This window comes from Dipteris shenzhenensis, chromosome 33, assembly GCF_047967505.1.
Source record: "Dipteris shenzhenensis isolate YYH24624 ecotype China chromosome 33, Dip_SZ_1.0, whole genome shotgun sequence".
NCBI classification, from domain to species: Eukaryota; Viridiplantae; Streptophyta; class Polypodiopsida; order Gleicheniales; family Dipteridaceae; genus Dipteris; species Dipteris shenzhenensis.
This window is the reverse complement of record NC_141628.1, coordinates 39,799,224-39,825,910: the sequence shown is the minus strand read 5'-3', so window position 1 is coordinate 39,825,910 and position 26,687 is coordinate 39,799,224. Positions and strand designations below refer to the sequence as shown.

At 43.7% G+C, this 26,687-nt stretch overlaps 1 protein-coding gene across 3 annotated transcripts in view; it reads right to left on the bottom strand.

Moving 5' to 3' along the window:
• The window catches only part of LOC147880104 (leucine-rich repeat receptor protein kinase HPCA1-like), a 217,811-nt gene extending 200,051 nt beyond the window's left edge, over positions 1 to 17,760 (bottom strand). For all 3 annotated transcript variants that reach the window (XM_087371552.1, XM_087371553.1, XM_087371554.1), the window contains exons 1-8: positions 17,546 to 17,760; positions 17,222 to 17,354; positions 16,987 to 17,130; positions 16,800 to 16,871; positions 13,764 to 13,835; positions 9,937 to 10,008; positions 9,707 to 9,778; positions 4,079 to 4,153 (exon numbers count right to left, since the gene is read on the bottom strand). In XM_087371552.1, the coding sequence (XP_087227678.1) occupies positions 4,079 to 4,153; positions 9,707 to 9,778; positions 9,937 to 10,008; positions 13,764 to 13,835; positions 16,800 to 16,871; positions 16,987 to 17,130; positions 17,222 to 17,354; positions 17,546 to 17,678 (773 nt within the window). In that variant the 5' untranslated portion in view covers positions 17,679 to 17,760. The remainder of the gene's footprint in view (positions 1 to 4,078; positions 4,154 to 9,706; positions 9,779 to 9,936; positions 10,009 to 13,763; positions 13,836 to 16,799; positions 16,872 to 16,986; positions 17,131 to 17,221; positions 17,355 to 17,545) is intronic.
• Positions 17,761 to 26,687: the final 8,927 nt, after the last annotated feature.

Below are 26,687 nucleotides of genomic sequence, written 5' to 3'. Positions count from 1 at the left end.
TGCTCAAGGTAATGCTGCCCTCGCATCACCAAACTGCAATAGGCGACCTAGATGTTCCAAGCAATAATGCTGGACACCATCTCCTAGACACTATCCTTGGGTACATACCCTCTGTCCAACAATCTTGTAGGCTAGCGAATATGTCTCAAGAAAAAAGGAATCATCCCCTCTGTCAACCACCCTACCATGCCCCTCGTGAAGTCCTACTCAATCTGTAGGGTCCCATGCCAAATCCCCTGTGCTTTGGGGAAACTCCACAAGCAACGTGTTATTGTCTCAAGGTCCCTATCCGCACAGTGGTGGCACCTCCCATCCACTTGCATCTGCTCCAACCACCAACCTATGGGCAGTCCCTGTGGCCCACAATCAAGAAGAAACATATAATCTTCTATGGAAGGAGGTTATTCCATAGGCGGGACCTGCACCTGTTGCTCTACCCAATGCCGCTCTATCAAGGGGGTCCAAGCGGCTGCATCTAGCTGTAAACATCGGCTGATGCATGTAGTGTATGAGACGAAAGGAACCTCTTAAATCAAGTGCCTTACTCTAGAAGGCCATAACCACTCACCCGGGTCCCACTGTAATTCTCGCCCTCCGACAACCAAAGCCCCCTGACTGGTGGTGGGTCAATGGTCCCCACCCCTACCAAGATGACCGACAACCTTGATCCGCTATCACTCAAGCATATCCAAGGCCTTGTCCAAGCCTAGGTCTCAATTTGCCTCTAGCTGAAGAAACCCCCCCCAGTCCCACTGTAGTGCATGGGGTGGAAGTGTCGACGACGCATCAATGAAAAGGATCCTTTGAGGTACCCTTGTCCTAGAGAAATGTTCACACCTACTCAGGGGAACCAAGGCTCTGTGCAAACCAACCCTCCAAGACTTGGGGATGGCGGCGTTTATCTCAACATCCTTGTACCCACCTGTCTCAAGTGAGAGAGGTCTCTCGCTTGTGCCTTCGTCTCCCAAAGAAGCAGGCTCCATGCTCCAAAGGATCTAGCTTGGCCACTCTCCCACTGTGCCCAACTGATGTGCATCCATTGTGCTAGTATATATCCCTCCTAATCACAGACCTTTGGATGCCAAAAAAGGGCTGGCACTCGAGAGATGGCTCGCATGAGTCCACCCGCCAAATGCTACCATAACTATATAAGCTCCTCATCAATGGTGATCCCTTCCCTATGAGGTGAGCCTATGAGAAGATCCACAAATGAGGCTATTGCCACTGTTCTCCCATACGAGAGTGTTCGTGAGAAGTCCTCGCCGAAGCAAGAAGTAACACAGGGCTCCGAACCTGGGGTGAGGCAACACACTATAAGCTCGCCAAACAAGGCCCTACTTTGCATCTTTGAATTGGTAATGCTAACTCCTCCATCCTCCTAGGAGAAACTCGTCTACCAAGTGACTCTGGCTATAGTGTTAAGCGGCTCTGGCTATTGTGTTCCAGGTGCTTGCCTTTTGTGGTTCAGATTTACAAACAAAACATTGACCCCATTTGCATTGGGGTTAAAAGACAATGTTCCTATAAGGAAAAACAAGATACCTTCTATTTTTTAGTCGAAAAATAGAGGGATTTGTTGAATTTTAGAAAGTCACTATGTAAGATGCCTTCTTTCTACATTCTACTTGATTTTGAGCATGGACACATTATACACACATTACCTTACACGCTACATACACATTACATTCTTTGTCTTCGATTTCAAACTAAATATTTGTAGTACCCATTAGTTGTGCATACTGTGGACCCATTGTTTTAAGATGATTTTAAAAGACAGTCTTTGCCTCCGAGCTGCTTGTCCTATGGGGGCTTGAATGATAGCAATGCCTCTATCCCCTCTCTGGCTTCAGCTCGTCTATTACTGCGGCTAAGAGGAATGCCGCTGTGGCTGGAATAGTTTTGCTTGAAATGTGGCCCTCTCTCAAATACAATGCCTCAGAGAGACTCCTCTACGAAATCACATCGAGCATATAACTGGAAACACAACCAAAGCCAAGCCAGGTGACCAATGCAAGGGCTTTGTGTGCCAACAACCAAATGAAGCGGGAGATCTTCCTTGGCCTACCTCTCCCAAAGCCGGCAATCAAGAAACCTATGAAAGAGTCCCTATTTGTGCCAATTCTTTGCTGCGGTTGGCAGGCCATCAATCCTCCCCATCTAGATCCTCCCGCCTAATCTCACTAAATAGCTGAAAAAAGAAATATCATAGGCATTTTGAATGTAAGGGTCTCTCCAAATCCACTCTCCTGGGTCCCACTGAAGCCTTTGCAAGGGTCTCCTCTCCTAGACCCAAAACCTCCAAGCCTCTTCCGTTGATGTGCATGGATTTGGATGAATGTACCACATCCTCTGATATTGAGCTACTATCCTGACTCTTTGAGGCATACATCCTCCACAATCCTCCATCCTGACCTCCTATCTTATCCTACCATCGACTCGCACCATAAACATGAAAGAGGACTGACCTAGGTACCCATCACCAAAAGCATAATTTCATGTCTCATAAAATACCAAAGCCATGAATGAGCCTGTGCAACATGTGGCTCCTGAACTGCTCTCCAATCCTTAGAGACTGCACTCTTAATCTCCGCCGTCATGGTCTCAGATCCTCTAAGCCCTAAAATATTTGTCTCTAAACAAGTGGTGGGAACTCTGTAAAAGAAAACCACTCTCCCCCTTTGTTGGATACGCTTCCAGAAAAACCTCCCTAGGAGAGGTTGGGTCTCTATCCAATGGTGTGTCCGATCGCCAATCCAATAAGGTCATTGAAAGCGAGGGGCTATCGCCTCCTCTTTTCAAATGGTGTTAATACCTTTGAAAAAGTGTCTCCCACATTGCAATGCTAGGATCAGGACCTAGCCAAATCTCATGAAGTCTATGAAGGAGTAGCTCCTTCCACAGCTCACTACTAGGCAACATGCCTTTGTGTTAGAAATCACCCAACGGAGGGTACACATAGTGGAAGACTGATAGAATAGCCCAAGAGCTCACATAGTGTGTGTGTGGGAGTGGAATCACAAACTTCTTTAACCTATGTGCATCACATAGATGTGCAGACTCATCAATAGACAATGAAACAGCTAGATATAGAAGCTACCAAAACAATATATTTCTGTCCAAAACTATGGACACAACAAAAGAGATAGATCCAGAGTCCCACCAATGGTGTGCTCCTCTGATCTTACCAAAGGTCCTTCTCTACTATCTGCCGGATATCTCTAGACTCGAGCCCGCGTGCTCCACCTCGAGCATATGTAGACTCTCCGTCTAGATCACAACACCTTGCTACCCTAGATCTGCCATGCCCAACCATCTTGACAGGAGGCCCTCACTGCAGTAGCCTTTGGTGTGGCTGCTTCAAACAAAAGAACCAATGGGGGGGCATGGTTCGACATTTTGGTTCTTGCTAGAATCCCAATGGAAACAACCCATTGCTTAGCTAAGTAGCCTATATAGAGATGATCCAATCTCTTGAGAAGGCTGTTATGTTTGTGCATACCAAAGGAATAGTGAGGGCAACCCCGCATATGTGCACACGAGGAAAGGGATCAGCCAGAAGGAAAGCATTCAAGAAGGCTGCTGGGGAAGCTTGAGGGCAGGATTAGGGGGCCCAGAGCGGGGGGGGCGGGGGGGAGAGCGGCGCAGCAGGGCAGAAATTTAAAATTTTTAAACCAAGGGAAAAAGAGGACAAAGAGGCAAGGCAGTAGGAAAGAGGAAAGACAAGCCTGCGGATGGGAAAATTTCATTGAAACCAGTGAGATCATCAGAGGAACAAGAGAAGAAAGGGAATTGTTTTGGATGCCTAGCGCAGAAGACGAACCAGTATCATGAGCAAGAAGGAAGACGAGGTCCATTGGCATGAAGGATGAGAAAGGAATCGAAAGGGAGGTAGTGGTATAGTGAGGAGGAGGAAACGGAAGGGCAAGGGAATGTAGCAAGCAAAGCAGGATGCCTTGTCAACGAAGCCTCTTTCTAAGATAGATTCTTTAGTGCAGCCATGGTGCAAATTAAATCATGAAAGACAGAAGCTCATGACATTAAATTTGCAGAAGGTGTGTTCGGTTGATAACAAACGTACAATCTCTGCAATTTCGTAAAGTTCGGTCCCCATTGTACAGGTAGACTTCCTTGTATATAAGCATTGTGTAGGTTCCTGCAATGATCAGGAACTTGTTAGCACAGTGTACATTTCGAACAGTGAATTTCTTCAGAATGAAATAAACATCGTAGATTACTAGTCCTTATGAAAAGCACCATGAGGCAGTAATTCGCTGCTTCAGACACTAGGGGTCGCTGCTAGCCACTCATGTCTGTTTTACATAGTGTGATAGTAGTATCAAAATAAAACACAGATCCAGACAACCACTGAGCATGTATTTATAAGTCTATGTTTTTGACCTGCCCTCTAAGGAAGGCCTTAGTGAAGGCAGCCCCCTTGCAAAAAGGAAAATTCGTTTTCCCCTAAATTTTCATGGCTTTTTTGTGATTGGTTGAGACCATGTGATCTCCACCATTTCCTCCCTTTTTTTCTCTTCTTTCTTTTCGAGCGGGCCCAGTGAATGCGATTCACATTATTAAATCATTTTTCTGCATGAATAAACTTAATGCTTTGAACAAAAGGAAATACAAGGCGTACAGAAGGGCAACGCACAAACGCATTCCTACTTTTTGTGACCTCAAAGATTTCCAAGATAGACGATACCATAGGAGGACAATTGTCAGGGTGTCTCTACAGGTCTTTGTCAGTCTGTTTGGTCTGCACTTGCTAGAGACTTACGGCCTACATATTTTGGATTTGTGAAGTAGAGTTCAATATGCTTAAATCTCCTTCCAGTTTTACCTCTAAGATTGAGACTGTAGCCTGGGAGAGGTTTATGTTGGCTATAGCATGTTTCCATGGCTTCAGATCTGATTGCAAGGAAACTCATACTCAGCTGGTCAGTTAACAGGAGCAGCTCTTGGATTCACTTGAGACCGAATAGATTTTATGCCAAACCATGTGCTGCACACAAATAAGGGCATTGTGGTATCAGGTTGAGACTTCAGGCAGTACCTTCTCCTGGCACTTATAGACTGGACTGCCTTCACAATTATGTTTCAAGATTCACATTTTCAACCTCATCCATACAAGCTTCCAATGATTTACACGCTGTTTGCATGGTATGATATTTTTCTTCGAAGGGAAACGGTGGGCAGACGATCCACCTTCAAAGGTTTATGTTTGGCTAGCATGGTATTTATCTTGAAGCAGGGGTTTATCCAATAAAGATAGGCTAGAGTATCTCTCAGGCTGTTGAGAGAATCTTGAGCATGTGGCATATGGTCGTGTATTCAAGCCCCACCAAGTTGAACTTGCATTAAATCCTTTTCCTACCCGCCCAAGCCGGTCTTTGGGCAGGCAGCATGAATTTTGGGACTAATAGCGCCTTGCCATGTGGCAAAACGCTTGTGTCTTTTTGGTTGGTGGGAGGGCAAGCGGGCGCTGTGTGAAAAGCTCGCCTTCCTCCTGAAAGAAGGTGCTAAATAAATATTGAACTATACCAACTAGGTTTGGAAGGTTACTCAATGGCTCCTTCTAGGTTTTGAGAAGGCCTATGATAGAGTTGAGTAGTCTTATTTGGACGCACCATGCTTTACCAGAGAGTGTTGTATTACTTACTATGGCTATAACACAAACATAAGTAATGTAGAAATTTGTTTGGGCAATGTGACATCGAGATGGAGCAATCATGGTGCCACGAATGGAGTGGGGCTCTCTACATGCAATTGATCGTGGATGATCCACAAACCTAGGGGACTTCTAGAGACTCTAAATGGAGGAGTCTTCATGTAGAGGGTCGAGGGCTTACACTACAGATAGATGGGCCGCCCCCACTGTGCAAGCTGCACTTTACCTCCTTGGTTGAAAGAAAGATATTAGCACATAATAGTGCACACCCACTAGAGGTAGTAGGTGACTCAAACAAAGGCCTCCCCACAGGAAGAGTAATCAAACCTGACTCACCCCAAGCACCCAATTTCTCCAATCTTCAATCTTCCACTAGAGATGGTGCCAAAGGACATAGGTCATGTTAATCTGAGATAGGTTCAGACATCTTTAGGGACAATGCCAGAGATCCTCTCCTTCCATGTCTCGCCTTCACCTTCACCACCCACACCATATGATCCTCGGATTGCTTCTACTGCTCCCTTGCCTTCAAACCAGGCCTCTTCTTTGTCCTCTTATGCCTCCCCTTTGCCCCTTGTCACCCCAAACCTCCTTGCAAGCCTTATGAACCCTTTGAGCCGACCCCATAGTTTCAAGCTCTGCCACCCCCCTTCCCTCTTAGAGCATAGCCCAAGCCTCAGTCCCTTAGGTACATAGTTTGCCAGTTTTCTTTAACACATGTGGATTAGTGCGAGTTGCATGAGAGGGAGAAAAGCTAGTGAGCTAGCACTCCATGGCATCGCATTGAGGCCAAACCCTGAGAGTCTACCTAAGATGATATTCTACCCTCCTTACAGTACATGTAACACATCACATTTCCCTTGTATCTTCATTCACTCCACATGCTTTTTAACACTGCCTTCCAGCTAGCGCTCTATGTACACTTTTATTAAAAATGTGTCCCACACAACCTTTTGCCACATGTGGTGCATAATTGCCCACTGGCCCCCTTCTTTCCCATGCTCCCTCTGCTCTCCTCCCTCACTCTCCCCCTCCACTCCCTCCCTCCCCCTCAACTGCTCTCTCCTTTCCCCCGCAACTCACTGCCTACCCTCCCTGATCCCCTTGTAACCCCCTCCCTTCTCCTTGCCAATGCCCCTCGCCCCCCCCCCCTCTCTCCCTCTCTCTCTCTCTCTCTCTCTCTCATGGGGTGGGGTGGAGTGGGATGGGAGGGGTTGGGGTGGGGTGGGGTGAGGTCGGGTTGGGGTGTGAGAGGTGGGAAGGACCCCCCCCAACTTCTTGTGGGAACTTGTTACATATGCAACAGGTTGGGGAGGGGGTGTTTGAAAAGGACTATAGTCTCTCAGATGTGCCAGATGATGACGAGGGTATGGTGGACATGATGGATTCTATTTTTAGGGGCACTACACCACATGTACACATGATGTCCGAGTCTGAGGTCAATATGCGAGAGTTGCAATCAACACAGCTGTACGAGGCTGCTAGGATGTCTAAACTACGGGCTTGTCTCTCAGTCTTGAATCTGCCAACAAAGTATGGATGGTCGGATACAAGTGTCTCGGCCTTAGTGAGGTTAGCTCCCGCATTAATTTGTCTCATTATTTGGATATTGTTTGTTTCGAGAATCATCATGTATGTTTGAGAATCATCATTATTCAAAGCCTATGTATGTTTGAATTGTGATAGGTTGCTCCAGAAGATGTTGCCTGCACCAAATACCATGCCTGCGTCAAGAGATGAAGCGAAGAAGATGCTAACAACGGTGGGTATGGATTATGATACCATTCATGCTTGTCGTAATGATTGTATTCTCTTTCGTCGTGAGCATGGAGATTTGGCTAGTTGTTCGGAGTGTGGGAAACAACAATTTAGAGATGACTTTCAGGGTGAGCATATCCTGGTAAAAGTCTTGAGACACTTTTCCATCATTCTAGCATATCCTGGTAAAAGTCTTGAGACACTTTTCCATCATTGCTAGAATATAGCACATGTTCCGATGCAAATCCATAGCGGAGTTGATGACTTGGCATGCATCTCATCGATGACACATTGACGATTCTCGCAGATTGTGCAGCTTGGAAGCACATAGACAATCAGTGGCCGGACTCTGCAAGGGAGCCACACAACTTACATCTTGGGCTCGCCATGGACGGCATGAACCCTTTCGGGTTACGCTCGACATGGCCCATAGTCTTAGTGAATTACAATATTCCACCATAGCTAACAATAAAGAAGGGACACCTCATGCTTGCACTACTTAGGAAGTACAAGGCCAAAAATATGGACATGTACATGGCAACTTTGATAGAGGAGTTATAGATCTTATGGAGAGGAGTGCGGGTCTTTGATATTTCCAGAGCTCCTAGACATACCAATGATATTTTGGTCAGGGGAATCTTGATGTGGACCATGCATGACTACCCAGGATACGGAGAGTGTGCAGGTACGTTGTGTCATTACATGTATAATATAGGATTATGCTTTTATGACTCTCTTTCGCGTGCATGTCTTATACTAACACATTCATCCAGATGTGCAGGACTTGTTACAAGTGGGTACCATGCTTGTCCTATTTGTGGACCGGGTTTGAAATCGCTTGCATGATACTCCAAACATATGAGGAAAAATGTTTATGAAGGCCATGCTCGATACCTTCTGCTATACCATCTCGCGCGTGGAGGCCAGCTTGATCCACCACCACCATATTTGAAGGCAAATGACTGGATTCAGGCTTGGAGGGTGAATGGAGAGGAGCCTCCTCGTGGTATGAAGAGGCTATCCATCTTTCACATTGGGGTCAGTTACAAATCAATCATCTCTTAGATCCCATGCATATCTTCAAGAATGTGGGGGCTACTATTTGGGTACACTTGGTTGGTTCCAAAGACTCGAGAGGAGTGTGAGAAGACTTGCGTGCCATGAATAAAATGCCTCGTTTGTGGGCCCAAGTGCGTGCTCATAAAGTTTTCCTCCCGAAAGCAACATGGATCCTCTCCAAGAGAGAGGACTTGCTTTCTCAAAGTGTATGAAAAGCACTAGCATGTATTAAAAGGTATACATAACATATTACACCCAACACTGCAAAATGGATGAAAAGCATGTTTTGCTAATTTCACTAGTCTCATACGTGGACTTGCTTCATGAAAGTGTCACTACACAATTCCTTTGTTGTGTGCATGCACCTTCTCTCTGCCCACATATGTGCTTTTTAAAAATAAATAAAAGAAACTCTAATAAGTGCTTTTGCTCTCTAAGTGCCAAATCTCTCCTTGGTGTGGAAGATACTATCTTCTCCCTTGAGGATATACACACACCTTTTTTTTAAGTGCATATTTGCACATTTCTCTTCTTTGCTTAGTCTCATATTGATGCATTCATGTACGCACCTTCTCTTGTGTGAGTTGTACTCTCTCTCCTTGAGCACACCACTCTATCTTCATTAAGCACATCATTTTTCATGCTTCACTACAGTGACGATAGAGTTTCAACCTTAGGCCATTTATTGGCATTTTTTTTCAAGAAGTGAACTTCTATTAAGTATTACCAAAATACATTGAATTAGAAAATCCTATAAAAACCTCATACAAATTCATGAGAAAAAGATACGAGGTTATCGTAACCAATTTGGAGAGTGGAATTGCCATGAAGGCTGTATCAATGTATATATGAAGAATAAACCACCATTTAGCTTAGCCAATTGAACGATCCCAAAACGAATTACCCTCACTATCATGAAGGGTTGTAACTAGCCAGCTATTACTTCACATGGGGTTTTAAGAAATATTTGGAATACAACATGACCAAGCCTTATACATTAAACTCTCTATAAACAAAAACTGTCATGCATTATACATTAAAATCTCTGTAAACAAAAACCAAGCCTTATACATTAAACTCTCTGTAAACAAAAACTATCATGCCAAGTTTTCAAGGTAGCACTCTAGATGTATTCAGTAAACATAGACTCCTTTTTGTGTTTCACTTTCAAGCACATATATTATAGTGGGATTGATAACACCATGATGTCAATCTACTTACAAATATGTTAGGTTGACCCATACACTCCATTCAGGTGGTAGAGCCATGGAAAGAGTATTGCCCCAGACACTCCTGCAATAAAGAGACAATAAAAAATTACAAGTTCGCCAAATGAGATGCTTATATATCATAATTGAAACATTCATTAAGTGATCATATGAATATAACTTAAATCATTTCTCGTTGGGAGTCCTTCATTTCTCTTTTTGAGCTAAAGAACATATTCATACAATATTGTTATGTGAACAAGTGATGGTAGAGTAGTTGGTAATGGTCCAGTTAAAGAGTTGTTGCCCATCCACCTGAAAGAAAAATGAGGAATTAAGATATTTTAGATTTATATAGGATTGCAATACACTTTGAATTTTGAAAAAGCAAACAAGAGAATTGATGGAGATTTAAATTTCCCTGAGAAAAAAATTACATTTTGTTATTTTAAAGTCATATTTTTATAGTAAAAGGTAATGCTCTTGCCTTCCAATATATTATATATGCCATAAAATAGAATACTAATAGTTATCATGTTATTTGAATTGCGACTTGGATGCATGAATGTGTAGAAGTTGAATTTTACAAGAGATGCAGATAGATGCACTAAATTTAGGATTTGAAAGATATGAGAAACAAATATTTGGTTATAAATATGGTACTAACACTTACTATAGGGAAGAGTCAGTGTACTAATTTCTATGAAAATCCTAAATATATTAACACTTAGAAACGTTAATTACAAAGGGTTAGGAGGAGCTTAATTGATCTAGTAACATATCTACATGACATACGTGATATGTAAACTTCAAGTAGAAATAAGGAGCAACATCAACAAGCTGGTACATCACATGGGTATCACAAGGCAAGTCCCACTCACAAGAATAGTCAAGGAGGTGGTGCATAATTCCATGGTTCAACCTCATGCCATATTTAGTGAACTAACAAAGTCAATGCTGTTGATCCATATGCAGTTGAGAACCTTTTTTTAACCTAGGGAGGCTTGAAAGTTTCCTCACAGCATCTAGCATATTGACTCTATTGAAAAATAGCTCCCTTTTCATGTTACTGTCAGCTAACTTGATCATTGTCACTACACCAAATACTAGAAACTAACTTCATGAATCATAATCTGGAACTCACCACCCCAACTAAAGATCCTTCTACTCACCCTCAAGGATATAGAGTCATAGATAAGAGCCATGGCTTGACCCTAGTTCAATAGACAATTTTATACCATGGGAGCCTAATCCACACTAGGGAAGCATTAGACTAGCTTGGTAGCTCACCATGCCTATGGCCAAGATCCACAATCCTAGTACTATTTAATGCATGCTCATGGGAAAATCCCTTCTGCCAATATATTTCCTTAGGCCATGGTTAATATAGTATAACTATTTCTTACCCCTTATATCTTATTCTAGATGGTATTCTTTAGCCCCGGGGGTCCACTATGTTAAAGCCCCATATAGCATGTGCGATCAAGGGGTGTTAAAAAAAACCCTACCTATGGATATTTATAGCCTATATACACCCCTTTTGTAAATTTTGAGGTGATAAAAGTATCCCTTATGTATGAACATTTTCACTTAGTCAATTAAAAAACCCATTATGTACGTATATTTTATGTAACTCCGGAAAGATTTAAAACCCCTTCTATTGAGCACACGTGCTATGTTACTTATTTCTTAGTGGGCCCCACGGGTCTTCAACCTTATCTCTAGGGTCTTCCACCCTAGGCTTGTAGCCTCTTCCTCTAGGGTCTCCCCTAATCATAGGGATATCTGTTGGCAACCCATGGTTAGCCATGGATATAACATACTTTCCCCAATACTATTGCATATGAAGTGGGTAATATTGTGCACATTCGAGAAACAAATGGAATATTTGTTAAAATTTTAGATTTTTTGATTGTTTTTTAAATATCTACCACATGATATCACTATAGAAAAATTAATATGAAAAAAGAGGCCGAAAAGTTGGAACAAGTTATTATTATCAATTTTTAAAAAAAGTGCATACTTTCAAGATCATTCTCCAAGGCATAAAAAGTTCCACACGTTACTTTTCTTTAATCACAACACTTGAATCCCCAATTTTAGAGCATAGTGTAGCACTGAGCATGTGTCTTTTTGTCTCTCAATGGAAACTCTTGAATCTCTCAAATCAAAGAAAGCAGGGCTGTCTCACAAAATTAGTGAAAAGTTGTTCCCTATCTCTCACACTGAATCTCTCACATCACTATGAGTAGAATTCTTCCATAAGAAGAATGAATTGAATCTCTCAAAGAACTCTCAAGAAAAATGAATGAACGAAAAATTCTTCAAATGGATGGAAGTTCTATCACTCAACGGAAGTGAAAGAATGAACACAAGATCGCTCAAGAACTCTCTTGATCTCTTGATCTCTCACAAGAAGGATGGTGCCTTAGTAGAAGGTAGAACCATGCTTTGATACCATGAACAAATATGAAGAGAGGAGAGAAGAAGAGTGGAGATGAGGAGAGAGGGCACAACTAGAGAGCACACCACAAATGACTAATTGTACACTACATTTAGTTGAAAATGTAGAATATATGCAAACATCGAACATATGATGTTGAGATGGTTGAGCACTATGGTGTTCATAATAATTAGATTGCGTCTCATTATTACGCCAGTGCGACATCATGACGTCGAGAAAATTTTCGACGAGAGCAGGGGTCTACTCCAAATTCAAAGTTTCACCTAGGAGCGTGTCACATCGCAACCCAAAATGGCCCTGAAAATAGTTCCACGATTGGCTACACTTAAGCAAATGTTGACTCGCCTACAAGATAATTCGATCTTAGGGATTGGATCAAGCATGAGCCTTCAAATTAAGTAAACAAACAAACTTGGGAATTTTTGTAAAGATTAATGCAAAACTTAAGATTCTAAATAAAAGAGTCATTTGTGGTCAAACTATACTAAATTCAACAAATTATCTATATCCATATGAAAATGATGTAAACTTAAAAATCACAGCTAGATGCTAAAAGTTGAGTAGTGATATTATATAATACATGAAAAGTACTTTTATAGAGGTAAAAATATTCAACTAAATATTTTTTATTTTTTAAATGACACATCGGTCAAGCAATATCATCAATAGCTGCCTCATGTTTTTTTGATCAATTTGATATGCTAGATGACCTACTTTCAATTTATAAAATAAAAGTTATGACTATTTAAAGTTTGGAAGTTTTTCAAGGATAGCATCGAAATTTGATCTCGTGCATCACTTTTTTGCTCATTTGGGTAAAAGTTTGATTGCTAGGATTAGATTTACATGTGGTTCTGGTCTGATCCTTGGGATAAGAATTGCATGTAACCTACATTTGATTCTAGTCCCCGAGATCGGAATTTGATGCAACCCTTGAAAAAATGCCAAACTTTAAACAGTCATAGCTTTCATTTTGTAACTTGAAAATAGGTCATTATCATATCAAATCAATAAGAAAAAAGGAGAAGTCTAGCTAGCTTTTGGCTCCATGAATCCTCTTATTCCATTAGATAGTCCCTACCCCCTTATATAATTTTGATCATAGCTTCCTCACTTGAGCTCAAAATCTGATGCATTTTCACCCATATGTGCATGGCATCTTCCTCTATCCTCCTGGACCAAAATCATTACAAGCACTTGCCCACTTGCAAAATTTGCCTTTCTTCTTCACTACCTAGACCTGATGCCAATTTGAGAATTCCAATACCTGAATTCCTAGAATTTGAGGAGCTTCTCATTAACAGTATGCACGATCTGTCCCTATGTCCTGCTAAAATGCAAATTCCTTTTGATTAGTTGAAAGGGCATGGGAGAGTAATGAATTAGTTGGGAAGGGCATGGGAGGGGGGGGGAAATGAGGAGAGGGAGTAGCTTGATGTTAACATTGAGGAAAGGGAGAGATGGGATGGTTGCCAAAGGGAGTCAAAGCATATTGTGATTTAACTTTGCATATGCAAGCTTTCTAGTGGCCCTTGTTGAAAAGTCAAAATATAAAAAACTGTTTCAAAGAACAACCCAATAATATTGAATAATTGAATATACTTACAACTGCTCCAAATATTGCAGATTTGAAATTTTCTCTGGGATGGCTCCTGTGATAAAATTGTTGTCCATATGCCTACACATACATTGAGATATCTTGTTAGGGATCAGGTATGCAAAAGGTCTTCAATAAGGGAACTCAATCCATCTCATTTTTTCATCTTCTATAATGCAATAAGGTCTCTCTCTCTCTCTCTCTCTCTCTCTCTCTCTCTCTCATATGAACACGTGTGCATATTGTTGACAATGGTGTAATTGTAGCATTGAGATAAGACGTTGGGATAAACCCTAACCCTAATTCTAAGAGGTGACATGTATGTATTTCAATTTCTTTGGAATACAACATAGTGTACAGTTTCCTATCATGTGCACTCCTCTCTCTCCTACTTTCTCAACATCGCATCAGAGCCTATGGTGCTCTAGCTTGTGGGAGAGCTTTGTTTTGAGCCCACTGGATAGACTTCTTTAGTTCTATGTAGAACCTCTTGTTGCTTTAAGCCATTCAATAGATCCTATGATGGCAGACTTCTTAATGAATAGCCTGTATTACGAGCTCCTAGCCTAGGGCTCCAAGCGTGCCATCTTTTGAACTCCTTGAGATGCACTTGCCTCTATGATCGCGATTATACTCAACCACTCTATAGTCATTTGGTTTGCCCCACCTATTTGTGTTCTACAGCCCCAGCTATGCCTACCTTTGTAGCTACTCCCTATGCTATTGCTCTCCACTCAAATGGGATGATAACTATTTCCACCAATCCTCGCTTGATGCTCGAGCATGATTGCAGTGCCTCTTTTGTGGTGCGGTATAGCTCTCAATGCTTGCTTGCACTGTTGAAGCTCCTCACTATTGTCTCCATCAAACTCTTCACTGAGTGAGTTAGAATACTGCTCCAAAATTCTCAAATCCAGGAAGAATACATCTCTGAGCTATGAAGACATTGATGTTGGTTGATGCGAATTGTTATCGAGCGGAAAGGGGAGCTCCTTGTAATGCGTTTTGGTATCCATGAAGCACAAGGAGATCCGACGGCTATTGTCAAAGGCAATGGACATGGGCAATGAGTTAGGGAGTGAGGGTCAAGAGCGTGTATGTAGAGAACGTGTGTCCTGTAAGCATTGAAGACTGCACTTTCTACGTGGGCAGGCAGCCTAAAGGTGATGGCATTACATTTCCAAGTTTTTCCATGGGCAAAAATGGCGCTGAACTTCCTTCTTGGAAAGGGTCTGAAATTGAGGCGCCTGAAAATTTTGGGGAAGAAAGATCAATGCTACCATCTAGATATTGGCTTTTGAAAAAGGAATTGGCGTAATGGAACGGCTTACCTTAGTTTGGGGAGGGGGGGGGGGGGGAAGTGAGGTTGGAGGTGGACGGGGGTGGGGAGGGGGGGAGATTACCTCTTTATTTCACCCAATTTGAAAATTTGAAAAGCCACATGGCCTCCCCTCCCCCACAAGTGCAATCTATGTGTCACATGTTTCCTCTCCCCACCCCACTCCTTTCTTCTTGTGTGTCACACAAAATTTGAAATTTGATTTTTACTTCATTCTTTACAATAGGTAGCCTGGGGAGATGTTTGGGTTTTCAGCCATGTGTGATGAATCTAAGCCCTTGATCTAGTTTCATCTTATGCCTTTGATTTTGTTTGATATAAAAGCTAAGCTTTTGACTGAAGCACTAAAAGCATATATGTGCTTTTCACAATAAAAAGACTATATAAACATTTCAAACCTATTCGATTTGAAGAGATGGTCTACTTGATTTGCAAGTTTGGCCTTATTGGCATGTGAAGCTTTGGAGAGCCTAGCGATGACCTTATGCTCTACTCTTATAAGCCTAAAAGGTCGACTAACTACAATGATCAAACTCCCATTTTCCCAAGGTTGGAGAGGCACGTAACGCTGGCTAAGTGGAGAGTGAGGATGTTGCGTGCTCTACTTTGGACTTCCTCTGATGATAGTTATCTTTTTGTGCTGTCCATAGTCTACTGAACGATCTGAGAATGTTGGAATCATCCTGTTGAAGGACACACGTAGATCCTCTCAGGGTCACATTGGCAAGTTTTCTAGATATTGTCTCTCGGCGTTCAACTATGATTACGACTATTGACATTAAGGTAATATGCCAATTTCTTATCATTCGTGAGACTTATCCTCGGTGCTAATATTCTCGACGTCTATATTCTCGGTACCCAGGGAAGGGCTCGTTCCCTCGGACTATAACTCTTTGGGAAAGGAAGCACGCCGGCTCCCCGCCCACACTATGTGGTTATAATAATTATATATTATATATTATAATATTAATATTTTCAATTAGTGGTCCATTCAAAATTTCTTGTTTGCAATCTGAATTCTTACAACATTCCTCTCGTTTAATGCATGTTATCGATGCGAGTAAGTAAAGAAATCCAAGATGGATGCAAGATTGAAGGATAACTATATCTTCATTCCTATGGTTATACTCCATGTGACAATATTGTAAAAACTGCAACGAGGATTAATTATTGTATTGCCTTATTCATATATTTGTTGGTCTTCACCTTCCAAAATATGGGCATCAACAAAATCAATAATAAATCACCACCCTTGACATTTGCAGGGAGGATTGGATCCTAACGGACCATCTGTTGCGTCTCATGTCCACTATTTTACTCATTCTCTTTTTTCCTTAAACAATTGATAAAATAATAGGATTCAGCTTCAATTTCGAGTTGTAGGTACTTCCTCCATGATGGAAAGGCTGCCTACTGCAAATCTAGTTAGGAAGGTTGCTTTAACGTTCATTCTTGTGAAAGCGTCTAAGAACGAAAAAGATGCGTGGGCGAATAATTGTGAGCTCCGAGTTGATTCCGAGGTCATCTTGCTCAAATTTATGTTGGATGATCCGAAGTTCCAACTGTATGCATGGACTTAGTGAGTATCACTTTTGATGGAAGGAAAAGTAGAGAGGAGATCAATGAAATTGGATATAGTGGCAATGCCTGTGTGATCGCGCATGAATTCAATCTGCAAATCATGGGTTTAACATTTGTGAACTTACAGCTCGGTGAGATTTGTCAACCTCAGCAGCACTTGTGGAAACGGCTCTCTGAATAAATTCGTCGAGAAGTTCCTGCGATACGTTAACATAGCACATGCAATATGCACTGATCATCATTCACTAGCTTCAATTAGATACAAAGTATTCGCGCGGGTACAAAATTTGTCAAGGAAAGAGTTGCACTCACAGGGCTCGCAGTTCCTTCAAGTTAGCGAAGCCGTCCGGAAGAGGACCTGTGATTTGGTTATGTGCAACATCTAAGGTTTGCAAGCTTGTCAAACCAGAGATTGCGGACGGAAGTGATCCAGATAAGCCGAACCCCGACATGTTCCTGTGCAGATGCAATCGTTTTTTTTCACATTGGCTAACAGTAAAATGTAAGCAACGTACTGAAGAAGGCAGGGAGGGGAAAAGGAACTTGCAGGTAGATGACTTTGTTGTATTTGCATGTTACTCCCGTCCACTCTCCAGTGCAAGGTGAAGAGCTAGCGTTCCATGAGCTGAGATTCGGACTGGATGCTCCAATGGCCTGTTTGATCGACAGCAAAGCTTTGGCTGCTTTGACAAAAAGTAATTCACCAACAAGAGATTAACGATCGACCGGGCTTCCTGTTGTGATTCTGGGATCCCAGATGTTGAACAACAAACCAATTGGACAGAATAGTGAACCAGCTTGGCTCTGCTGATAATTTGATCAATCGCCAGCTAGCTGAATTATAAAAAAATGTGGAAGGCTGGAAGCTTACCTTGATCAATTTGAGCTTCGCTGAATGCTACAAGTTGGACAATCAGTGCAACGCTCAGCAAGATTTTCCCCGAATAGATCAGGCACAGCCTTGAATTCACTAGCAGCTCTGCGTGATTTGAACGGCGCGCCATAATTTCGAGCAAAAGCTACGATGGTTTGATTTTATCACTGCGGTCTACTCAATGGATCAATCGATTGTTCTGTGAACGCGATTCGAAGCTGACGATGATTAGGGAAGGTCGATGCACTACCGGCATACGGTAGATCGATCGCTATCTACAGGTCCAGCGGTCGCATCTACGTCCGTTACCCACCCGGGCCACGGCTACTTGCTGGTCCACACCGTCGTGACCCTCCTCTCTTGACGTTGTCAATTTCCGTACTGTCACCACGGTCCAGACTCCACATAGGGACCGCGGATCGATGGTTATCTGCAATGAAGGCGCAAGTACTGTTACGCACCGGAAGCCAGCGCGCATACCGCGGCATACGACTTTCTGTATCATCCCGTTACATTCATCATCAAAGCCCAGCGGACTGGATCGTCGATGTGTGTGAATCATTCACGCCTCGCCATCGACCGTCGCTGTTGACGTTATCATTTCGCGTTCTCCGGACTCGGGCACTTAATATTAGTGTGCTGCACCTTGGCTCCTCACTGGACCTGAGCACAGCAGCCAGCCCCTACACGCCAGACTGTGCTTTTCCAGCAAAAGAAGCCAAGGTAGTAGGTAGCACAGCAGCTGGCGTGTAGGGGCTGGCTGCTGTGCTGAGGTCCAGTGAGGAGCCAAGGCCCAGCACACTGAGTACAGAGCCAAGGCCCAGTACATTAATATTTTTATTGAAAGTGGTCTTCTCTTTTTTTACTTAGTGAAATCCAAACGACATCTCATACAACATTCCAACTACAACATCTCATACAACAGGTTCTCGAGCCGAGCTCTAACATTGACCTTTGGCCAGCAGGCCACTGACCAACTAACATGGACACCTACATCTACAACAGCCTGTTTACATGGAATAGAAGACACCACAATGCCATTCACCGAGGCCTCATAACGGGTAGGCCATATTTTATGGAGAGTGGCATATCTAATCAGATCCCATAGGGTAGCTTTGTCAGGTTCCAGGGCAGCTCCAAAGATCGCTGCTCCCTTGGAAATGTAATCCAACAGCAAGGTTTTAGCACATCGAGCATGGAGTATGTCCCAAGCGTTTCGAACCCAAGGGCAGCCCTAGAACAAGTGGTGAGAGACTCCGCAGCCGCCTTGTAGAGCTTACACCTATCGTCCATGTGTAGCCAAGGTACATGCCCACCAATAGGAAAATGGCCACCTACCACCCTCCACAGGAAGAAGTTGACTCTGCTGTATGGTGTGGCCTTCCAGAGCCTAGAGTATCTACCTCGCCGTGCAATCTTAGGGTCCTCCCTGAGCCACCTGTCGTTGGTCTTCTGAAACCAACCTTCCTTATATGCTAAGTATTTGTCAAGTGCCTTAGCCGTAAGTTTGCATAAAGGGATATCAAGCCCCCATTCCCACTCGTCTGGCAGAGAACCAGCAGAGGGGTGTATGTTGGTAGGCCAGCAATCCGGAATCCGATGAAGGATTCCTATGATGAAAGTCCCTTCCTCTTGGAACAGTCTGAACCTGGTCACAATCTCTAATGGGGACAACCAGTCCCACTTTCTTGCATCCCAGAGGTCCTCCCATGCCCGGATACCTTTGGCATATATGCGACCTACAATTGCCTCATTTCCGACTGCAAAGAGCCCCCCTCCTTGCTAGGCTGCTTACCACCAAATGGAAAGTTTAAGAGAGTAGTCTGCCTCCCCTGTTGGTAACCCTTTCCATGTCAGCATATAGAGGCCTTCTTTCCACACTAACATTAACCGGTTGAAGATGCTTCCCTTTAACCCCAGGGGGGCGACTGCGAAAACTTTATTCCACATGTCCATATCTTGGAAATGCTTGACTCTATGGGTGGCATCCTCCAGGAATTCAGACCAAGGCTCCTTGGACTCTAGAAACTGAACCCACAATTTCATAAGAAAGGCAGGCTGTGGAACGCCTCTTCAAATCCGGGACTCCAAACCCCCCCAATTCTTTTGGGGCACACAACATTGACCATGAGAACCATTTCCACTTCGATTTTTTCCAAATAAAAGCCCTCAGACTCTTCTCAATCATTAGGATGTGTGTCTTGTAGAATGCACAGACAGACAAGATATAAAATGAGGCCAGAGCGAAGATATGCTTAACGACTGTACATCTGCCTAGCAGGTTGAGTGGGACTTTTGACCATGCATCAATTTTGGCCTTAAACTTAGGCCACCACCACATAAACCTTTGTCTGATAGAGATCCCAATGCCAATGGGGATGCCGAGGTGTCTAATGACTTGTCCTCTGGGGACCCATTGCAGTCTCGTGTCTTTCATCCACTCTAAAGGTTCCCTCCTGGAGACAAATAGGGCTTGAGATTTTTCCCACTGGATTCTGGAACTAGAGGCCTCACAATGAATTTCAAATAGCCCCAACACTAGCTTCAACTGTTCGGGTCAGTTTTACAGATTAAGTTCCAATCGTCAGCAAAGAGCTAAGCAAAAAGCGATGAGTAGGGCCAGGGATATGCATAGGATCTAGGGAACCCCTTGCTGTGAGTTTCCTGAACATTGCCAGCAGGGGTTTAGTTTTACTAGGGCGAATAGAAGGGGGGTAGCAGGCAGCCCTGCCTTATGGACCTCTTCAAATTGAATAAGCCCACTTTAGAACCATTCGTAGACACTGCGGCTGAGGCATTTGACAAAAGTGTCCTGATGAGAGTCGGAAACTTGTCACCACAGCCCATGGTTTGCAGTACAGCGAGAATGTAACCCCATTCCACCCGATCGTATGCTTTATCAAAATTGATGTTAAGAAGAATGAACTCCACTCTGTTATTCCAGGCATGATCCATTACCGCAATCACATTCAATACATTGTCATGAATGTGTCTACATTCAACGAAACCATACTGTTGTGCAGAGACTACGTGAGGGATCAAATTCACAATCCTCTTGGAGACTAGTTTTGCCAGGAGCTTGTATGAGATGTTAAGCAGGGACAACGGTCTCAGATCACCGAATTTCTCCATGGGTAGTTGTTTGGGGATGAATCAAGCCCTTGTTGACTTTGGGGGATAGTGATTCCTTCTACCAAACCTCATTGGCCATGTTAACAAAGTCCCCTCTGATTGCTTTCCCATAGTGCTTGATATAGTTCAACTGTCAACCCATTCGGCCGGGAGCCTTGTTCCTCTTCATGTGCAGGACTTCATCTACTTCCTCAACCATGAAAGGCTGACCAAGAGCTAGCCTCTCCTCATCTGAGATCTTCTTGTCCACACAATCTAGTAAGAGTTGTCTAGCTTCCAGTTTCCTGTCTGAGATGTTTTCCGTGGCACCCAACATCGCTTCAAGGGAAGAGGTGATGTGGAGGCTGATTGCTGAAGGCTCGGTCAGCCAATTGCCACTGTTGTCTCTAATCCTGCAGATGTTGTCCTTGGCCTTATCCATTTTCAGGGTCTTGAAAAAGAATGAGGATGGTGCATCACCTAATGTTAACCATCTTGCCGAGGAGCAAATCCTTGCTCCCTCTGCCTTATGCATTTCATGTGTCCTTAGAGTGGCTTCGCATTGTTGCATTTCAAGAATTTCCTCCCTAGCCAGATTGAGCGCAGCTCCTTAAGCCTTTCCTTGGTATGAGAGTTTGTCTCTCTCGCTTGGCATGCTCTCTGTCTGCCCAGCCAATGGGCCACCCTCACAAGAGCCTCAATACCTTGGTTGAAGGCAGCCATTAGGTCACTCACCCTGCTGGTACCGTGCTTCCAAGCTTCCTAAAGGAACTTGCAATTTTCCTCATTTAGCAGTGAGGCATTGAATTTAGATACTTGCTTACCTTTCTTGAAGGGTTGTCCTCCAACTACGAAGGAGATCAAATGGAGACTGTGATTCGATATTGTTTGAGAGCAGTCCACCTCCCCCTCCCATGGTGGGCATACCCAAGCTGCACCCCCAGTGAACCAGCACAAGTCTAGGAGGGCTGACTGCATGCCTAAGCTTCTGCTACGAAACCATGTCGGTTTGCTATCGAGCATCTCTAGCTATCTTGCCTCAACCATGTATAGTTATTCTTCTAGCCCCAGCCTAGGCCCTGCTTCTCGATTTGGAGTGATTGAAGCCCCCAACGATCACTAGCTTGGTGGTGAAATCGATATCACTCATCCACTCCCAGAGTTGATCACCTTTGTTGGCCTCAGTTGGCACATATATTGAGCACACAGACAATGGATCTCCCTCAATATCTATACTGACTCTATTGTTGAACCCTGTGGATGGTCAAAAATCTTCGATGCCCTTAGCTCTTTTCGGCACAGAATCACTGTCCCGCTTGTGCCCCATTTCCTACATGCAGTGAAGATGTCGAACTCCTTGAAGAGTGTAGACAGGAAGAGCACGTCCTCCTCTCCAAGCTTGATCTCCTGAAGACACACAATGTTCACTTTCCAATGACGTATTTTCTCCACTAGTATCCATCTCTTGGCCTTTAGCCCAGCCTGTGCACATTCCACATCAAAAGCTTAACCTGCATGCTTGATAGAAAGATTAGGTATGCCAGACTTACCTTTCTTCCCACCGCTCTTACCTATGGTGTTCTCCTTTTGTGGGTTTTTCTTTGAGAAGCTTCGAATATCCTCCTCAGAGAGGCCAAGCCTTTGAGGTAGAGCCAGCTGGTTCACCGTGGATGATTCTCCCAGCGGTGTTGCTTTGGATCCACGTCGCCAAGCCTTTGAGGTAGAGCCAGCTGGTTCACCGTGGATGATTCTCCCAGCGGGGTTGCTTTGGATCCCTGACGTGCCACCATCAGGACAGGAGGTCTTTGAGGGGCTCTGCTCTTGATAAGCTCTTCCAGTGTCTTCTTGGGGTCTCCATGCCTAGATTGCACTTCCTTCTGCGCAACGACCACTTGCGGAGCTTCCACCTGCATGTCACAAACCGGGGCAATGCCTTGAGCGCCCTCCTTCTCTGCAGACACTTTGAGTGGGCATTGCCTTGCGAAATGGCCGATTTTCCTGCATGCAAAACAAGCGTTGGGGAAGGGGCTCGATTTTACCCTGATCCTGATAGGCTCGAAGGCCTTGAGTCTAGCTCCACCACATCGGGTGGTTTTTGTGAGATATCCCACAGGATGCAGACCCTCGGTATGGGGTTTGTCTCAACTGCCTGAGGTGGGGGAGCAAAAATAACCTGTTCAAGCTCCTTTGCAACCTGATGGACCATGAGTCTGAGCATGAACAAGAGACGTGAAAAAGAGATCTAGACTGGGTAGACGTTTTGGAGCTCTGTGGCTGGGTCAAAGTCTGCGTGGTAAGCCGCAGCATAACCGATCGAGCCATAGAAGGGGATGCTACCTCGGTCCAAGATTTCTTCCACCATTTCTGCAGAATAAAGACGGAGTAGGTAGAAACCTCATCTGACATAAGATACAGTGACAATGCTGAATCTACGCATGGCAGGACTCGACCTCCATCTTTCTAGGTCTGCTTCCCAGTAAGTCCTTCCCATGAAGTAGATGAAGACACCCTTTTCTCCGAGTTCAGCATATTCTCTGATAATCATGTTCCCGAAGATAGTTGCCTTAAAGACCACCGCCTCTTCTAATAGATCTAGAGCGAGTTTCCCGAGCCGTTGGAGATTTCATATGTGACACCTTGCAGGTTAAGGCCATCCTCCTCGGTAACCTCCATCTGATCCTCTTCCTCAAAATCCTGCATGTTAGCAGCATGGGAAGCCTGGTCATCTTTGGCTCTCTTCGCAATGGGGGAGGCAGAGGGGGACTTAGCTTTCATGAAGCATGACACCGAAAGGCCCCTTAGGGCGAGAGAGACAGGTCACAAGGGGGAAGCCACAACTCGGAGCTCGAAGCTCGAAGCCAGCTCATTCCCGCTCTTCTAGAATTACATGACAAAGTATATTTGACAATGAGTACAGGTTAATATTAAGTGTCCGAGTTCGGAGAACGTGAAATGATAACGTAAATCACGATGGACAAACTGTGAACTAGTGGACTGGAGGCTCAAACATAAAAAATTTACAAAGTTCTGTGGCTCAAGGCACACGATCAAAAGCTAAGGGGATTATTCTTGCCTTTAGATCGAATACTGTTCCTATAGAGGATCACCTCTAAGGCTTTGGGATTGTAGGGTGGGAAGTACCAAAAGAAAATCAAAGCTACATCAAATCATTGAAGGATTGAATCGCAAGTGGCATGAACCCAATGAGGAGCAAGCGATAGCATAGTCAGATGTAAGGAATGGATGAACTCCTAGAGCAAGCTGGAGAAGCATAGAAAGAGGAGTAAACACTCATAGAAGGGCTCAAATTCTAGATGAGAAAAACCACACAATAGAGTCATAAGAAAATTAAGGATGGATCATGTCAAAAGTATCAAAAGACAAAGCGACAAGAAATATGATACAGAGAGAAATGTAGTGTCTTGAAAAGTTGGAAAAACTTGAGTATCCATGAGGAAAAGTGGTGCAAAGGCCTAGAACTATAGTCGAGAGGAGAGGACTGTTAGATATCAATGCTCCACTCTCATGTAACTATGCGGGAGCTAGCTAACTCTACTTGTAAGCCCCCCATATGAGGAGAAGGCATTTGAGTATCTCAGTTATCCGATAGGTCCTAGTTTGGACATCAGATGGGGGCCATGTGTGGCTGATGGCTGGATGGCTTTAGATAGAGTCGGCACACTACCAACTAGGCTACATGCAAGTGCGGGAAGGCATCCCATGACTAACCGCACTAAGGGTAGATGGAGCATTTCCCGGGGCAGCCCACTCTTAGGTTGCGGGGCCCATTTGGAGCCCTAGATGATCCCGGATGGCTCTACGCCAAACGGTGACTATAGGTCAGTTGCTCTAGTCTGCACCATAGTTCTAATGTGTGGTCGGTGATCTATTTCGGGACCGACCTCCAATCGGTCGTTTTGGGCTGACTGGGTCGGTCTCCTAATTGGGTCTAACTGACTATGACTTGTGGCTATATAAGAGCAAGCCCATGAAGCCCATATTCATCACTGGCTACAGCAAACCTGATTCCTTAGCATCCAGCCTCCGTCCTCTACTGTTTCCAGCACGCCATCGAAGCTTCTCACACAGGAGTGCACGGCTGGGAGGTAGCACCATCTATTGTATCAGTTTCATAGTAATCAAATCTTTGATTCTCCATACTATCTGCTTTTCTCTCTTGCATACGAGATCCTAGTATCTGTTGAGCACAGACGTTGTATTGTTTTCTTATATGGTATTAGAGCTTGGGCTCTAGCAAGAAGATTTGGTAGTGTGTTTCTATTTGCGAGCAGATTGTGAGAGATGGCCCAGCCTGCAAGACTACGAATCCCACCGTTCGACGAAAGCGAAAAGTTAGACGGTACTAACTATCCACTTTGGAAGTTCAAGATGAAGACCGTCCTAAGCGCATACAAGCTTTGGGATACTATTACTGGGTTGGACGTGAAGCCGGTTGCGAGACCGAATCTAGCCAATGCAGGACAACAAATAGTACCAACTGCGGATCAGATTCTCATGTGGACAAGAAGAAATGCAGATGCATTGTGTTCTATTGTCTGCAGTGTAAGTGATTCTGTCATGGCGTTAATTCAACATGTCACCACAGCGGAGGAGGCATGGACGGTCTTGAAAAATCAGTATGAGACCATGAATCAAACACGGATTCAAAATCTGGAGACTCAACTCATGAACGAGAAACTGTCTAAGTCTGAAACAGCAGAGAAGTTCATCACCAGGGTGAAGAATCTACATGATCAGATGACTGCGATTGGCATCACCATCACTAGTGAGAATCTAGCACGAAGGTGCATACGGGTTCTCCCACCAAAGTATGACGGTCTTGTTATGGCGCTGAATACATAGAACAAAAATCCACCCCTCAACTTTGAGGATTTCAGCACAATGCTTCTGGAGGAGGAGATGCATCAAAAGACGAGGACTGGAGAAGATTCGACTTTCTCGGCTAGATCAAAGAAAGGTAAAGGTAAGGATTCTGGTAACCCATCTTCTTCTAATGATATAAAGAGAAAGAAGAAGATCAATTGCTTCTATTGCAACAAGGCACGGCACAAGCAGAATGAGTGCCGAAAGAAGATTGTAGATGAGAAGAATGGAGTAAAGAAAGAGTCCAGCAACAGCACGCAGGCAGTACCAGAAGAGCTGTTCGTAGCAATTGAGGAGATTTGCATGGAGGTAGTTCATGTACTTGCGGATGAACCTTGGATTATTGACAGTGGTGCATCGCGCCACATCACTAGTCGGAAGGATTGGTATACCTCTCTACATCCGGTAGGGAATGACATCCTAGTAGCAGTCGGCAAAATGTCTAGCAAAAGGAAAAGGTACGATTGCTCTCAAGTCAAATGGGGTTGTAAAATAGTTGTCTGATGTTCTTTATGTGGCAGATATCAAGAGGAACTTGTTGTCCGTTTCTGTGATCACAAATCGAGACCTCAAAGTTCACTTCGATAAGAATGGTGCACAGATTTTGGATCTTCAAGGAAAGGTCATTGGTAAAGGTACATGGTGCAACAACATCTATGAACTCTTAGCTTTCAGTGCTCGAGCCGATGTGAACAACACTAAGCTATGGCATGAGAGGTTTGGTCATCTAAACCTTAGTTCTGGAAATTATGATGTTGATATTTAGCTACTTTTGGAAAGCCCCCCTTTTTTGGCATTTTTGAAGGGAATCTTTAAGGAGAAAGGCTTGCAATTACCCAAACAATCTGCAATAGTGTTTGTTGCTTGCTTCGTACTAACTTGCAACTTATACAGCTCGAATAGCTGTAAGACAATATATGTACTAGTTATTTGTCAATTGAAATCTTGAAAAGGTAATTTTATTGAATCCAATGCTACAAGAAGAGTAGTGCTCATTGCTTACTTGGTTCAAGTCAATCTACATGTATGGAGTCGAAGTTAGAAATTTGTGAAAAATATATTTGCTTCTTCTAATATGAGATGCAATACCTTCTAGAATTTGATGGGCTTGAAGCCGCCATCCGGTGTTGATTGTCATAGAATA